Source organism: Vanessa cardui, chromosome 24, assembly GCF_905220365.1.
Source record: "Vanessa cardui chromosome 24, ilVanCard2.1, whole genome shotgun sequence".
In the NCBI taxonomy this organism is placed as follows: Eukaryota; Metazoa; Arthropoda; class Insecta; order Lepidoptera; family Nymphalidae; genus Vanessa; species Vanessa cardui.
Window position 1 is genome coordinate 5561595 of NC_061146.1, and position 10228 is coordinate 5571822.

General features: G+C 31.1%; 3 protein-coding genes and 1 long non-coding RNA gene across 4 annotated transcripts; 3 read left to right on the forward strand and 1 right to left on the reverse strand.

The window, feature by feature from the left end:
• The first annotated feature begins 114 nt into the window (after positions 1 to 114).
• Positions 115 to 1556, forward strand: LOC124540095 (exosome complex component MTR3-like). Its single transcript, XM_047117524.1, has 4 exons — positions 115 to 367; positions 445 to 562; positions 656 to 815; positions 1065 to 1556. The coding sequence occupies exons 1-4, from the start codon at positions 196 to 198 to the stop codon at positions 1548 to 1550; spliced, it is 936 nt and encodes a 311-aa protein (XP_046973480.1). The 5' UTR covers positions 115 to 195; the 3' UTR covers positions 1551 to 1556.
• Positions 1557 to 2017: 461 nt separating this feature from the next.
• On the reverse strand, positions 2018 to 2279 carry LOC124540096 (splicing factor 3B subunit 5). The gene has a single exon (XM_047117526.1). It carries the CDS (start codon positions 2274 to 2276, stop codon positions 2019 to 2021), a length of 258 nt encoding a protein of 85 aa, XP_046973482.1. The 5' UTR covers positions 2277 to 2279; the 3' UTR covers position 2018.
• An 864-nt stretch (positions 2280 to 3143) lies between these two features.
• Positions 3144 to 9325, forward strand: LOC124540097 (internalin A). The gene is made up of 10 exons (XM_047117527.1): positions 3144 to 3302; positions 3394 to 3699; positions 4069 to 4185; positions 4264 to 4381; positions 4690 to 4899; positions 5044 to 5131; positions 5993 to 6148; positions 6228 to 6394; positions 8123 to 8347; positions 9067 to 9325. Exons 1-10 carry the CDS (start codon positions 3159 to 3161, stop codon positions 9285 to 9287), a joined length of 1752 nt encoding a protein of 583 aa, XP_046973483.1. The 5' UTR covers positions 3144 to 3158; the 3' UTR covers positions 9288 to 9325.
• LOC124540098 lies at positions 5488 to 5845 on the forward strand. Its single transcript, XR_006967121.1, has 2 exons — positions 5488 to 5617; positions 5755 to 5845. It is a non-coding gene; the product is annotated as an uncharacterized LOC124540098 (long non-coding RNA).
• Positions 9326 to 10228: the final 903 nt, after the last annotated feature.

A 10228-nucleotide genomic window follows, 5' to 3' on the forward strand; every position in this document is an offset into this window, starting at 1 on the left:
ATAAATAAACAAAAAACACAAATCGTTATCGTTTCTTATATGCTATAAAAGATTTAAAAATAAAAATTATTTAAAAGAATTAAGATTTTCTTTTTATTATAAATGGCAATTTTTTCTTCTTTATTAAATGACATTGAAAGAAACCAATGTTAATACTATTTTGTTTCCATCTATTTAACAACCTAAAAAGTGAACATGCCAACTGATTACCGAAGATTTAATGGCCCCGAAGATAGTATTTCGTATAACCGTTTTACTAAAGAATATTTGAAAAGTTATGAAGACTTACACAAAGATTTAATTGACGAAAATGGACTTCGAAAAGACGGCCGCTCCTTGGATGAGGCGCGAAGCTTGCAGATGTTCTGTTTGTGTTTTTATTATTATTATCTACTTAATATTAAATATTCCATTTTAATTCAATAAAATATCCTTAATTTCCAGTTGGCCGTACCGATATGATATCGCAAGCGAAAGGTTCGTCATACATAGAACTAAAGAAAACAAAAGTTGTGTGTTCCGTTTTCGACCCTAGGGAAATTATGCATCAAAATGAATTTTGGTAATTTATTTTATATCTATATGTAAATCTATTTTGTATGATATATGTGTTTTTCAAACTTATTAATATGAAAATTTTGTTCTTAAATTTTAGTGCACTTGGGCAACTATATTGCGAAGTTAAATTCGCGCCATTTTCTTGTCCGCGACAAAGACGGCCCCTCGCTCCTGACTCTGAGGAAAAAGCATTATCAGTAGCTCTTAGAAAGGCTCTAGAACCATCAGTATGCAGGCATCTATTTCCTAATTATCAGGTAAGAAGTATATTAATGTATAGTGAACTACTAGTAGGCAATAAAGTAAGGAAATTTGTAGAATGAAAACCTTTTTTCTTTATAATCAACTAATTAATTAAATAAGGATATGATAGGATGTTAATAAAATAAGTAAAATATTATCTTCACAATAAACCAACTCATAATTTTTTTTTAAATGTCCTTTTTTTGTGCTATGAGTGTATATTAATTACTCAATTACACTAATCTCGTCTCTTTTCTTTTCAGATAGACATATTTGTATACATTCTGGAACATGATGGATCATGTTTAGCTGCAGCAATAACTGCAGCTGGTTTAGCTCTTGCAAATGCCGCTGTTCCAATGTACGATATCATGACTGCTTGTTCTGTAGCTATAATTGGTGACCAGATGTTTGTAGACCCTACGGAAGCCGAAGAGAATGTTGCAATAATGAATCCAGAGACTAATGACATAAATAACGGACTCATAACAATGTCAATGATGCCGAATCTGAAGCAAATTTCAGATTTCAGACAGATTGGCTCAATAAATTTTGACTGTATTATGAAAACGATGGAAGTATTACAGAAAGAATGTTTAAAATTCCTCCCAAACATTCAGAGGATATTAGTTTTAAATGTTAAGAATTGTTTTGCACAGCAAAAGTTATTGGACAAGGAGGCAAAAGAACGGGAAGCGGCTCTCAATGCAAAAATGGAGGAATGGAAAGCATTATTAAATAATGAATGAAGTTTATTGATGATTTTTATTTTCATTCCCTATGATATATTTGAATTAAAATGAATTGACAATTAAACTTATAAATGTAAATATAACAATATCAATTCCTTTTTTATTAAACTACTTTTTAAATTTACCCATTTTACCATCCCAGAAGTCTCAGATGACTCATGGTCATTATATTTTGTGTCTGTTATTTGGACAGAGAAGTTAGGGTTTAAAATATTTTGTAAAATAGTAGTAAAAAAATAGTGTCTCAAAACATTTGTAAAGTGACGAACAGTTAAATAATAACTTATTTTGCCTTGCTTTTTACGTAGTCTATATTATTAGGAAATTTACACAACTATTTAATAGCAGTGTCTAAATTGAAAAAGCATATTTAGAAGTACCTTTATTGTAATTTCTTAAATCAAAATTAATATTACAAAGCAAACCACAATTTTACTTAAAACCAAGTTCTAACCTAAAATTTATTTAATCCTCTGGCTTTTCTGGGGGTGGTCCACACGGTTGAAGCATTTTTTCCATTAGGTTGAATTTTACTCTTGCTTTTGATTCATTTTCTACGATTGCAAAGTAGCTAAGAAGATCTGGATGCCCCATGTAACTGCAACATGAATCTCTATGCTGGTTCGTTAGCCATTCGTATTTTGTTGTATCTGCGTGACCAGTACCAATATATTTACTCTGTAAATGCTCCAATTGGCTGTGTATATTATATCTCTCTCCCATCTTGCTGTAAGAATAATAAACATTCAGTTTCAGTTATGATATTATATAAAAAGATAGTTCCGAAACATTTGTAAACATTGATATAATTACCAAACCAAACCAAATTGATATATTTGGTACCAAAAAGTTTTATAAATAATTAATACAAACCTGTCGTAATATCCTCAAATTATAAATTATTTGTTTCTCAATTCTAACTGCGGTATTGTTTGAATGACGTTTCTCGTTTATTTTTTTCTATACAGATAATACTAAATACATAATGAAAAGGCAAGGTTTTTATTTTTACTCTTTTAAATAAATGAATGACTTCTTTTTTTCCGATAATATATAGGTAATGAACCTAAAACTATTAATATTAGCACACAATTATACTGAAATATAATTTTTCGCTTTTTTGTGTTCCATGTACTAATTCTTTATATTTTGAAATGTATATTATGCAAAGCCCATGGTTAAGGGTAGAGACATTTTAATAAATTAGCATTTATTTTAGTTAAAGAGTTTTAAGATAAAACTACTAAATAGAACAATACCGTTTTATATTTTACTATGTCGTATTTCTTAACGATGTATATATTAACTAAGAATAAATACATTAAAGAAAATATATTTTATTATTTAGCATTTATATTTTTAAACCGCAGCGTTTAAATCTGTGGCTAAAATAAATATGCTTGAGATGCAACCGCAAAAAAAGTAGCAGCAACAGAAATACCGAGTCGTACCGAGTTATCGCTGAAAATAAAACTAAATACTAATCCAAATAATGGTTGCCATAGGAACGAAATATGTTTAGTTTCTATGGCGACCATTATTTGGTTTATTGACGCGGAAGCTCTTTATAAAATTAATTTGTTTATTCATATTTATTATAAAACCATGACAGATAAAAATAATTTAGCAGATATAGATCAGAGCGATGCCAGCTTGCGAAGACAAGCAAAAAAGTTAGTGAAACAAAAAAACCTTATAAATAAAAGGCCAACCCACCTTTTTATGCATGAAAAGTATCTCGTTGAGATAGTAAGTACTATGCATTATCACAATATTTATAAGCATTTAATTTATTATTTTTATATACTGATGTATCTTACGAATGCCTTATTTTTCACAGCCTAAACCCAAACACCCGAATCATATTATTTACGCTTATTATCATAACAATATCATTACAAAGATTGATAATCTCAACATGTTGTATAATTTGACTCATTTACATCTACAATGGAACAAAATATCAAAAATTGAAGGCTTAAATAATTTGACAAAATTAAAAAAGCTATACCTTAGCAACAATCTAATAAGTGTCGTTGAAAATTTGGAAGGATTGAAGTATTTAGAGGAACTGCACATTGAAAAACAAAATATGGCCAATTCAGATGCCCTGTGCTTTGACCCAAAGACAATGATATCTATTGGGGTACATATAAATCTGTCTACTAGTAGCAGTTCAAGGAATAAGAAATGTCGTATTCGGTAGAAGTTTATTACTATTCGCATTGTGTTTATAATTTACATACGTCACACAATCTTATATCTTTTTCCTTTGTTACACTTAAACATAGTTACAGAAAAAAAAAATGAATGTGCTATGAATTGACAACTTTCGGTTATAGCTTATATATTTTGTTTTGTAAATGGCTTTAACTCTGTAAGCTTACATATTAGGGGTTTCAAGGAACCCGAAAAGGTTGGAATCTAGAACATACTTTTACTAGATACAACATTTTTTTTCCTGCCAGCTATTACAGTTTTTTATATACATATAATTAATAAACATTTCTATTAGGCGTCTTTAAGAATTTTAAACGTGTCTGAGAACAAAATTTCCGAGGTGACTTGGGCTAAACCTTTACGTCGATTAGAAGTTCTAATTGCAAAAAATAATAAATTAGAAAATACTGAGGTAACAATGAATTATCATATTATTTTTGTACATGATATTTGTTTGTTTTAATACTGTCTAACCGTCACTATTTTTCAGTCCATAGCCGACGATCTTTGCACGTTGGTTTGTCTCGTGGACGTCAACTTTATTGGTAATCCGATGTGTAAAAAACACCGATACAAAGAAATTATAATTGCAAGATGTGCACCATTACGTAAGATTTATATATTATCATTAAAATATCTATTTATGTCCAATATATAATAGATATGTATTAATGTTTCTGGGAGTTGAAAAATACAATGGCCAAAGATGTCGAGCTACTATTTCGTAAGAGAGTAATGAGTAGATGAGATTATCATCCAATAGACGACATTGACGACACAATTATGTACAAGATTATTCACCATGATGAGAACTTACATCTCGGAAAGTTCTTTCCTTACTGAAATTTTATAAAGTTGTTTGCATAACTTTGTAGAATATTGTTTGAATTTATGAATGCATTTTTATTTTTTCCAGGTATTTTAGATACCGTAGCAATCCATAGCACTTCACGAACATTTTTACAAAACTTTGACAAAGTTGTAAGATTACGACAATTGAACGAGAAAAATAAAATAAACATGACTCGTCAAGGCGTTGAAGATTTTTTCGATTTAAATATGTTATCCGGGCCACGTGCACAAAGCGCTTTGTCAATATCAGAATTTACTAATCAGAAGCCAAAACGTACGTAAATTCTACGTTAAATGAAACTCACATAAATATGTTATTCTTAGGAACATGTCGTTTAGCTTTTAAATACTTATATTTATATTCAGTATTTTTTTGTTTTTAAACTATTTTATTAATCATATCTACTCCTTTGTTCAGTTTCAGCGATAGATTCATCATATACATTTATGCCTCGAGCTTTTTGGCGTAATAAGACGTCTCCTACACCTCGCGATGATGTACCTCCTATGGATCCTCCTTCTCTAGCTAAGCAACCAAACATGGAATCCCAAGGATCTGGGATCAAAGGAATACTTAAAAAACCTATGCCCATGAAATACATTTGAAAACTGTTTCGAGTGCTTTTGAATATTTATTGTAATAAATGTGACGTATTTTAATTTTCCTTTTTAATTTTGATAAGAACCTACTCAATTACATTAATTATAGTTGGCTTAGATTCTTTATACAAAACGTTTTTTAATTTTATTTTACTGTAATTACTTGCGCGATTTAAACTATAGATAATACATACATATTGATTTAAACTTTGATTCTGACATCGTTTACTTTAACTGTCAGAGTCAAATTACTGTCGTCTGTCAACAACTAAAGAAAAGGTTATGTTTACGATATTTTACAATGTATTTTATCGTATAAAATTAAAAGCACTAGATAACAATGTCGCATAAAATTGTCGAGGCCTTTAAAACTCTTAATGAAGAATCATCAGGTACATTTAGTAATAATTCCTTGCATATTTATTCCTTTTTATATTTGGTTGATTGGTGTTATTTACTGTATAACAGACTTATATCTGGGAGGTGAAATAGCAGAAACAGATAATTTAGAATCACTGCAGTTTCACAGGGATTATGTATCGAAAAATATCCCAGTTATATTAAGAGGAGGCTGTGGAAACTGGCCTGCGATTCACAAATGGAATTCTAATTTCTTCAGGTAGTATCACCCTTAGCAAAGTTTCTTTTAAAATGTAATGAACAATTATCAAGAACATCTTCTACTGTATCTAGTACGTACTTCTGCTCATATAATACCAATAAAAAATAAATTAAATTATTTTATTATTTTTCTTAATTACTTTTAGGAAAAACTATGCAACCAAGAATATCACTGTAGCACTCACACCAAATGGGTTAGCTGATGGGATTACTAAAAATGAGGATGGAATGGAATATTTTGTTATGCCACAAGAAGTTGAGATGACTATGTCAGAATTTTTAGACACTTTAGATGCTCAGAAGTATGTATTGGATATAAAAAATATATATGACGTATTTGTTTCATAGATGTAATGTTTTCATTTCATTTTGTATTTTTAGTGAAAATGTAATTCCTTATATACAGCGACAGAACTCAAATCTAACTGAAGATTTTAGTGAATTAATGACAGATGTAGAAAGTGAGATAAAATTTGCCAGCGAGGCATTTAATAAGAAACCTGATGCTATCAACTTTTGGATGGGTGATAAAAGAGCGGTAACATCAAGTATGAGATGAATGTGAATATTTATATTTAGAATGTATTGGTCTATGATATTCAAATTCCTAGCCAGAACAATAAAATGTTATTGGGTCTTTCTGTCTCAAAAATATAAACTGCAATCTAGGGTATGGCACTTAAGTATCAAATTGGTGTGTTTCACTTGTGTGCCTTGGAGAGTGTGTAAGGCAGTTTGGTGCCTTCTCATTTTGGTTATGTTGAATTATAATCTTATCTTTGAAGGAAAGAGGCACAAGTGTGTGCACAAAAATAGTCATCCTGTACAGATAGCTAGACTTCTCTGGGAATGCTTACCAAAGCCAAAATTGGCCATGGGGCACCATATAAAAAAAAAACGATTTTTTTAAAGGCATGATCAATTTAAAGATATAAATACAACCAACAGCCCATGTTCGTCCACTGCTGGACATAGGCCTCTTCAAGTGCACGCCACTGTGATCGTTCATGGGCTACTCGCATCCAGCTGAAGATGTCAATGTGGGATTCTTCTTTCCACGCTGGTTCCGCGAATGCTAGAGATCGGGACTGCGGTAATCTAAAGTCATCTTTATTTGCGCACTTGTCAGAGTAGGAGACCATACTTGTTACGTCAAGTAGTGGGGTAGCAGGTGAAATGTTCTGATGATACCCCTGATTGATCCAATCTCCTAGTTTGTGTGTTACGAAATCTACGAGATTTTTTTTTTTAAATAAGGATTTTTTTTTAACAGCACGCATACCACTGATCGTATAATTCGATCGTAGGTATTTGTATAAATATTATATTTACTATACCGCCTACAAAGTAAAATGTCCGTCAAAGCGAACTTAAAAAAATAACCACGATGGACTAGTAACTAACTTATGCTAAAGCCTTGGCATCATTATTTTGTAAATTGTCATATCCTTTTTGCAAGAGCAACATACCTGTGATCCTCCTTATCTTATTTCGTTTATGAGCTATGTTTTGTTTTTCTGCTATAGAAAAATATCTTGGTATAAAGACTTGTAATTTTAAACCAACGGCCTTACAGCTTGGCCACAGGAAATTCGCCAATACGAATATTCGCGCGGTGCGAACGACGAAGCATCTTGCGAATGAGACAAATGTATAGCAATGTACATGCTTCCGTCCGCGAATTTCCCGTGGCCAGGCGGTTAGTTCCCCTTGCAGGTCGTAGGTAGTTATCGATCAATTTTCGCTTTGATTATACAATGTTTTCAATTCAAAAAAGCCAGCCAGCCAGTCAAAAAAGCGCGCTCGTTCCCCGGTGTTTTAGATGTCTATGGGCGGTGGTAGTCACTCCTGCTCGTTTGCCATCAATATAAAATGACCGGTTTAGTCTATTAACGACTACCATTGAGTTGTGAAAAAAACAATGTGTTTTGCCGTGCTTAGTCGGTAAATTGTCAAGACGCTATGTTAAATTTATTTTTATTTATTTATTTTTATTTTATATTTATTTATTTTTATTTTATATTTATTTATTATTAATTTAATTATTGCGATATTTCTGGAGATAATTTTATTGCTTGCAAATAAATCGGGTAGAACGGTATAAAGGAAATAGGTCCTTTTTTGTCTACATCGTACCCAAGAATTCCCAAAACTTCCTGCCCCTCTTTTGGGGACTTTTTGACATTGTAATGTGTAACAAGGATATGTACCTAATGTTTAATAAAGATTTATAAATTACACACAGTATATAAATTTAATAACTTAAAACATTTTAGTGCATAAAGATCCATACGAAAACATATACTGTGTAATTGACGGATACAAGGATTTCATACTAATTCCGCCCACTGACTTACCCTATGTGCCATATAAGCGATATCCTCAAGCTGAATTCAGAAAAAGTGGAGACAAATGGGATATTGTTCCTGTAATAACTGAAAGTTGTCAATATAACAACGGTGATAATAACAATGATTCTGGATTACCTTGGATTTGTATTGGTGAGCTTAGTTGTTCATTTAATAAACTAAATTTTATAGCTACTTTTTTATGTACTTTAAAAACCCTAATGATCTATTTTCCAATGAGAATAACCTATATGTGTTACCTACCTGAACTTGACAGCCACTAATAATAATATTTTAAATAGTTTTTAAGAGGATATTACCATCACAGTTTTTATCATTAGGAGAATAAAGAAATGCTTACGGCCCCCGTTGTTAAGACGGTTACTGTATTTTTTTCGTAATTTAATTGGAATCATATTACGAAAAATATTCAGTTAAATAATACCATATTTTTGTGTGCCCTGGGGACCGGGAAGGAGCTAAGAGATACTTACTTTTCATTTCGAAATTTAAAGTAAAATAGAAAGTAAGTCATAATTAATTGATAAAATTCATTTAATGTGAAGAGCTGAGATGGCCCAGTGGTTAGAACACGTGCATCTTAACCGATGATTACGGGTTCAAACCCAGGCTAGCACCACTATATATCTGTGACTATAATTCATCTCGTACTCGGCGGTGAAGGAAAACATCGTGAGGAAACCTGCATGTGTCTATTTTAATCGAAATTCTGCCACATCTGCATTCCACCAACCCGCACTGGAACAGCGTGGTGGAATATGTTCCATACCTTCTCCTTAATGGGAGAGGAGGCCTTAGCCCAGCAGTGGGAAATTTACAGGCTGTTACTATACTTTATTTTATTATTTCAGACCCTCTTAAACCGGATTTAGTGAAATACCCAGAATTTAAAAGAGCACATGTATTCAAGCTGCGTCTCTATAAGGGAGATTGTCTCTATCTTCCTAGTCTATGGTTCCATCACGTGAAGCAAAGCCACGGCTGTATAGCTGTTAACTATTGGTATGATATGGAATTTGACATTAAGTACTGTTATTTTAAAATGTTGGAAAAGTTGTGTGATAAGTATTAATATATAAGTTAATAAAAAAAATATGCATATTCTGTCAAGAAATGTAATTTGTGTAAAAAATATACAATTGTTTTTTTTATTTGTTTAAAAAGCCTTTCATTTACCCCTAGTCGTAATTAATGGATGGAAGACTATTATTTTGTAATACCTAACTCAGAAACGATTGTACGTTCCTGGTCAAGCCGGTACTATCGAATTTCCTTAAAATGGATTTTTTTTAAGTTGTTGCCTTATTTACCAGATCTTCTTATGTTTGAAGTATATATTAAATTAGTGATTATCCAAAAACCTTTTATTTCCTTTACAAGGACAATTTAATCTTACTGAAAAAAGCATAATTAATTGCTATTACGAAGGCGTACTGGAATAGGGCACCAAATGGTACGATGAGGGTAACATTATACATCACCATAAAAATATACAACATGAGACTTGCTGCTACAGGTTTGCCTTTGCTTAAATTATACTTAAGATATTATTTTCATTGTGAAGGCAAAAAAACGAAAAGGCGTATAAATACCGTAAGGGTATTCACTTTCATATTCAATGAAAATAGTATCCTAAGTATAATTTAAACACTTTAACTTCGTGCTGGTCTCTAAACTTGAAAGTCATGTCAATAAGATACGATAATAATAAACTCGTTATTCATTCAGTCGTCATTTATAAGTCGGGTTTTACTATATTAGCATTGAGCAGCAAAAAGTCTTTTTAATATCACTAAGTACTCCTTCCGTACAAAAAAGTGTTTCAAACAACGCATAGACATAACAATAATATATTTTTATAAATTGAATTCTTCATAAAAAAATAAAAAAACTCTAATTTGTTTGTTGTCATTACTAAAAAAATAAATATGAATTAAATGTTTAGCTCATTTTGCTTATGAAATATATTTTTATGTTAGTATAATATTATTTTATTTTACATCCATAATAGGA

What these genes read in the sequence shown, in the direction of transcription:
- LOC124540095 (XM_047117524.1), top strand. Translation starts at nt 196, where the DNA reads ATGCCAACTGATTACCGAAGATTTAATGGCCCCGAAGATAGTATTTCG. An exon ending in GCGAAGCTTGCAGATGTTCT is followed by an intron (nt 368 to 444) that starts GTTTGTGTTTTT and finishes CTTAATTTCCAG; the next exon opens with TTGGCCGTACCGATATGATA. An exon ending in ATCTATTTCCTAATTATCAG is followed by an intron (nt 816 to 1,064) that starts GTAAGAAGTATA and finishes TTTTCTTTTCAG; the next exon opens with ATAGACATATTTGTATACAT.
- LOC124540096 (XM_047117526.1), bottom strand. Translation starts at nt 2,276, where the DNA reads ATGGGAGAGAGATATAATATACACAGCCAATTGGAGCATTTACAGAGT.
- LOC124540097 (XM_047117527.1), top strand. Translation starts at nt 3,159, where the DNA reads ATGACAGATAAAAATAATTTAGCAGATATAGATCAGAGCGATGCCAGC. An exon ending in AAAAGTATCTCGTTGAGATA is followed by an intron (nt 3,303 to 3,393) that starts GTAAGTACTATG and finishes TATTTTTCACAG; the next exon opens with CCTAAACCCAAACACCCGAA. An exon ending in ATAAATTAGAAAATACTGAG is followed by an intron (nt 4,186 to 4,263) that starts GTAACAATGAAT and finishes ACTATTTTTCAG; the next exon opens with TCCATAGCCGACGATCTTTG.